Source organism: Lynx rufus, unplaced genomic scaffold (genome assembly GCF_022079265.1).
Source record: "Lynx rufus isolate CCGP_SWC_20201006 ecotype Redwood Valley unplaced genomic scaffold, mLynRuf1.p SCAF_9, whole genome shotgun sequence".
Taxonomy (NCBI): Eukaryota; Metazoa; Chordata; class Mammalia; order Carnivora; family Felidae; genus Lynx; species Lynx rufus.
The window spans coordinates 66,495,404-66,501,403 of record NW_025814897.1 but is presented as its reverse complement, the minus strand read 5'-3'; the positions used below and the strand labels follow the sequence as shown (position 1 = coordinate 66,501,403).

General features: G+C 45.2%; 1 protein-coding gene across 2 annotated transcripts in view; it reads right to left on the bottom strand.

Moving 5' to 3' along the window:
• Positions 1-332: 332 nt before the first annotated feature.
• Positions 333-6,000, bottom strand: part of SWAP70 (switching B cell complex subunit SWAP70) — a 78,879-nt gene continuing 73,211 nt past the window's right edge. Inside the window, exons 10-12 of one of the 2 annotated variants that reach the window (XM_047070737.1) lie at positions 2,956-3,154; positions 1,881-1,977; positions 333-1,555 (exon numbers count right to left, since the gene is read on the bottom strand). In XM_047070737.1, coding sequence (XP_046926693.1) covers positions 1,449-1,555; positions 1,881-1,977; positions 2,956-3,154 — 403 coding nt within the window. In that variant the 3' untranslated portion in view covers positions 333-1,448. Of the gene's footprint in view, positions 1,556-1,880; positions 1,978-2,053; positions 2,700-2,955; positions 3,155-6,000 lie in introns of those variants that run through there. The other variant, XR_006960558.1, reaches the window with a different exon arrangement.

Sequence of the window (6,000 nt, the reverse complement as noted above, 5' to 3'; positions counted from 1 at the left end):
AACTGAAACAAAAACTAAAAGGCATAAAAAGAAAATTCAGGAAAGCAGAGTTAACAGGATTCAGAGGTAACAGCAACAATGAGGGAGAAATCATCATCGTAAATTCCCGTCTATGAATGCACACATCTGCCATGGTTTCCCACATGAGTGACTCAAGCACCAAACACAAAGCCATAGCTAACGTCATCACAGCACTGGTTCAGGGGTGCAAGCTCCAAACTGTGTTTGCAGGAAGCATCCCTAAACTCAAGTCCATCTCGTTATATGAAAATACACAAATGTACCCTACTGTTCTATTAAATCAGACAGTTTAAAATGCATGCTGTTCTGGTATTTTTATTTTCTTACTCAGTCCATTTTACTAGAAAAAAAACAAACATACAAAACATTTTTAATATATCTTAGAAAATTAGCAAAAAAATTAAAGTTCAGCATATTACATTGTACAACATTTAGGTAAGAATGTTTGAAAATTATAAATATTTGTTCCCTCTCAACATAGGACATCATAAAAATACATTCTTAAAACTTTTTTCATGTATAATTCCTATAAATGATCATATCCATATTTATCAAGGAAAAGGCCTAATCATGACAAACTTCCATATACTCCTGGAGTTTTCTGTACAGTAACTACAAAAGAAAAAGCAAGGGGTCTGGCAGCACGTTGACCCTTAAAACCTTTTTAAACATTAGGAAGAATTCAGTTAGTATCAAATTATCATTCCAAATGGGATTTACTGAGTTCATCTCTGCGCTGATTCCTAAGTATCTATCTTAGCCAAAGCCTCTTTAATAAGGTGTTTGCCTCCTTGAGCTTAGTGCCACTGCAGCCAGGAAGTAACTCAGCAGCACTGCATTCAGCAGAAACTTCTGCACAACTGCATCCATGGACTGCGCCCTCTTAGCGGAGGCAAGATCCACACGTGGCCAGGGACCGCTCTGTGGGAGCAGCTGGTCAAAAGTATCCATGGCAACCAGCATGCCAAGGCAAGCAGACTGGCCCTGCACTCAAAGAAGGACACGTGCTGCCACAGGAAAGGAATGACCCCAGTCACTCAGGTTCTGATTATCCAGTAATCCTGACCCCACACCCCCATGCACCTCAACATCGGCAGCTGATGGCGGCCACGGCGCGGTTTGCATGCTGCCTCAATCCCACAAGGACCTGAGAGAACTAAAGGGAATTTTCAGAAGCTAAAGTTTTCAAAGAGTAAATAAAAAGCTTGATAGTGTCGACTTTTTTTTTTTTTTCAGGTAAGCCCTTATTTTCAGGAAGATAAATAAGAAGCCTTCCTTAGTATATTGGCCTGAGAGAAGGCACTGAAGAAAGAACGGTTAGAAGCAGCAAAGCCAGTTCCTTTGTCTTTAGCATCAAGCTTTCCAGCTACACCCGGAATCTGCACAATGGACGGGACTCCTGCCAGCTCGTCACTCGGGTCACTTGGTCACTCTGTGTTCTTCTTTCCTTTCCAGTTCTTCTCTCTCTCTTCCAGTTCTGCCTGGGTGAAAGCTGCGGGGCCCCAGTTAGTGATCAGGTGAGGGTTTTTTGAACCTAAGGAACAAACACACATTAAATATTCTTCACATTCTTCAATGAACATTACCATTTTTCCAGATAAAATAGTAACTTTCTACTTGATTTCTTCTCTGAGGAATATCCATAAATGTCACACCAGCCAAAACAACTAGAAGATGTATGCAAGGGAATCAACTGAGCCTTCTTATCTAGTACAGAGCAAGTTATTCAAGAGAAATGGGCCCTAAACAGTGTGATTTCTGTATATTTGGGCTCAAGAGGATTTTTAGCACAATTTAAACACACAAATAAAACAAGAATAAATTGGATAAATATCTTACTACTTCAAAGAGCGTGTTACCTGGCTCTATCAATCGAATTAATCCTTCATGCTGGGCCACTTTGTCCTTCCAGCTCTTGGTCTTACTAGTTGCCATCTCCAGCTTCTTCTTAACTCCCTGAAACAAAGGTAGATGTTAAACTATGCAAACACACAGGCAGTTTAAGACCAAATAAAAATGCTTGGGCACTTACTCTGTTCTTGTGGATTATCCCATGAAATCCAGCCACTCGAAGAGGCAAGAACTATTAATCACCCCCATTTTACAGATGTGGAAACCAGGATGCAGAGAGCTTGGGTAACGTGCCCAAGGTCACCCAAAGGACCTAATGACACGGCTACACATGAATGCGTAAGATCCTTGTGTACGCATTACGGCTCACCACCCTCGGCCCCAAATCCAGCCTCCTCTGTCTTGCACATGACACCAGGGTGACTCTCCTCACCAGCTGGCACGACTTCAGTTTTGTCAGTAAAGGGCACTGAAGGGTCACTGGAAGAAGGGGCTCTGCTCCCAGGTCCCACTGTGCTCTTCTCAGCAGCTCCTGTGACATGTGGGGCATCCACAGTGCTCACACCAGTGGATTTTAGTGTCATTGCCCTGTGGGCTGCTTCCCCCAGTCCCCAGAGGACAGCTTCCCAGTCACGGCTTTTCTGCTGTCTGTGGGGCCAAGGCCATGCCCTCTCCAAGGTCTAGATCACAGCAATGCGCAGAAGGGGCGAAGAGCAGATGTGTTCCCTTCCTGGGTGCTCTGCCTCAGTCTCAGAGGCAGGGGCTGCTTCATGTACGTGCCATTCCTGTATTCGTAGAGTCTTCTTTACTGCTTCGTAGGTAATCCCCTGTTATAGTTAATAATTGTTTATATTAAACTTTCCCTGTTCAAATTACTGTGTGCCTCTTGACTGGACTTTACCTGATACACCTCACCACCTGTAAAAACTACTTCTTACAGCTAAGCAAATACTGTTATTTCTAAATGTTTTTTTAAGTTTTGACTTTAATTCCAGTTAACAAACAATGTTACGTTAGTTTCAGGTGCTTCAATGTTTGTTTTTAAAATTTTAAATGGGCGTTTGCAGGGATCAGTTGGATTACCTCATACTGCTCAAGCGCTTGTTTCCGCTCTAGCTCAAGTTGCTCCAGCTGTTCCATGGCTTCCTGAAGGGCCCGCTCTTTCAGGACACGCTGATTCTCCAGCTCCTGTTTCTCCGCTTCAGTTGTCTGAATGGCCTGCTGCTGCTCCAGGTGCCACTTTTCCAGTTCAGCCCTCTTGGAAGACTCTTCCTCCAGCAACCTGCAAGGTGGGGAGCTCAGGACCAAACCTGCCCAGGCTTCCATGCCCGACCCAGCGGATGACGGAGCCACCGAGAGCAGCAGACAAGACCTGATGTCATCTAATCCACCTCCCTCATTTTGCAAGTTGGAAACTAGGGGCCACAGAGGCCCTTATTCACAGCGCTGGCAAGGTGCCCCATGTGTCCTGCCCTGCTCCTCTCTGTTTCACCCTTTTTTGAAAAAATAAAATAAAATAAAATAAAATGACATTTATGAAAGGTTTAATGTGCCACAACTGGGCCAAGAGCTAAGTGTATTTTCCCAATCAATCCTCACAGTAAACTTAAGTGCTATCAACATTCACACTTCAACGATGAAGAAAGTGAGACACAAAAGTTAAATGACCTGTACCACATCATTTGACTGGCAGGTGGTAGGGCCAAGTTTTGAAATTTGCCTGGTTGCTACAACATTAAAATATTTCTCATCTGGGGGTGCCTGGGTGGCTCAGTCGGTTGAGCGTCTGACTTCGGCTCAGGTCATGATTTCACGGTACGTGGGTTCGAGCCCTGCGTCGAGCTCTGTGCTGACCACTTGCTCAGAGCCCGGAGGCTGCTTCAGATTCTGTGTCTGCTTCTCTCTGCCCCTCCCCTGCTCGTGCTCTGTCTCACTCTGTCTCTTCAAAAATTAAATAAATGAAAAAAAAAATTAAAATTAAAAACATTTCTCATCTAGTACAAACATACTACCAAGGAAAAAGGTAACAAACTAATGATAATGAAAATGAGGGGGAAAGGAGCCAATAAAAGGCAGAATAAAACAGATACCGCTTACTGAACAATTACTACATGTCAGATACCTGACTTCATTATTGCTAACCCCCCATCAATTCTGCAAGGTATTTATCATCCCTCCAGATGAAGCAATAAAAATTCAGGGTATTTAAAAGTATGTCGCACAGGTACTGGTGAATTTTTTTTTTTTTTTTAACATTTATTTATTGTTGAGAGACAGGGAGAGCATGAGCAGGGGAGAGGCAGAGAGAGAGGAGACACAGAATCTGAAGCAGGCTCCAGGCTCCCAGCTGACAGCACAGAGCCCGATGCAGGGCTCAAACCCACGAACCACGAGAGCATGACCTGAGCCAAAGTCGGACGCTTAACCAAATGAGCCACCCAGGCACCCCGGTAGTAGTGAATTTTAACCAAGGTTTGTGTGACTCTAAAATGTTATCTTGAATAACAGGCTACCCATCTAAGAATATCCAGTTACACAGGCATTTAAATAAAACTAACATACAGCCCAAACCTATACCCAAAGTATAGACAATGTACTTAGATGCCAGCCCAGGACAGGACACATCTCTAGTGGCTTGACCATCAGTATGCTCTTCTAAAACCAATGACTGAAGCCATAAAGTAACAGAATAGACACCCCTTATATCACGACTCCCAACTCCTCCACCCCCGGCCCCCACCACTGAAGAATTCCCTCTACAACATCCTGCAACGTGGTTATCCTACTGTGCTCAAATACTCTGTGGGATGGGCCACTCACTGCTTCAGGAATCACGCGAGTTCACAGTGGGTTCACAAACGGGCACCCTCAATCCTTCGAAAGTTCCACCTCAACCAGGAAGAGCTTTCCCACCCACTATCCCTAGTTCTACGCAGGACCATCCACTCCCTCCTTAGATGTTTCCTGGAGTGTGATACCCACAACTGAACACAACACTGCAAATGTGGTCTGGCCATGTTTTTTCACTCACTCAGTGTGTATATTGTGCACCTTTGTGTGCTTTTCTAGACACTGGGGATACAACAGTGAACAAGACTGGAAAGGCCTGTTTCTTCATCCTAGGGGTGAGAGTATGAAGGGGGAATGGACATTTGCAGGTGTTCAGGCTGCCCAGTCGGAATCCCCTCCATGTGTCCAAGGAATCTGCCACAGGAGGCATCTTGATGGGAAGTAGGGCCCACCTCCCACTACATAAGCCACAGGCCCAACCCCTGCCCTCCTGCCCTGTGGCAGCCAGGGCACAGTGGAAGCCCGAGCTGGGCTTGGCTAAGCAGATGCCCTTCCTGGAGCTCCGACCCTGAAGCAACTGATGCAAAGCAGAGATAGTGGAGAATTTATCTTGCCGGTGGCGGCAACAGCCAGTGCTGCATGACAGCAGAAGCAATGGTGACTCCCAACACACAGTGCCAATGCTGACATCAGCGGCATCCTGGGTGGACTCTCCCCTTGGCCTGGTTTGGGCTGTGGTTTGGACTGCTCAGCTTCCCTTGGTCCATGCCTGTGTTCAGGCCTGGCCACCTGCCTTTCTTTGCAATTGGTGAACTATTCAAGAACCTTTCAATTAACTATTTTATTGCTCTGGGAAACCCCAGTTCGTTTCTGTGGTTTCCAAATAAGACCCCTGAACAAAGACTAACTACTCTGTCCCTCGGTTTCCTCATTTATAAAAAAGGGATAGAAACTACATCCACCATCAAAGGTTTGTGGATGCATCAGTTGTGATAGTGCATGTAAGGTACCTAGAACTGTGCCGACCACATCTAGGTGCTGGATAAATATCAGCTTGTGTTATTATAGTAGGACTGATACCTCATTTGCTCCGAATACTTCGTATTCACTAACACTACCTGAGAGTGTATGGGGTTTTTGGCAATCGTATCCCAGGAAAGTAACACCATGAATCTTCTCAAAGTCTCCTGGATCCAAGACTCCTGTTGTTACTTTAAAGCTATCTCCTGGGGCACCTGGGTGGCTCAGTTGGTTAAGCATCCGACTTCGGCTCAGGTCATTATCTCCCAGTTCATGAGTTCGAGCCCTGAGTTGGGCTCTGTGCTGACAGCTCAGAGC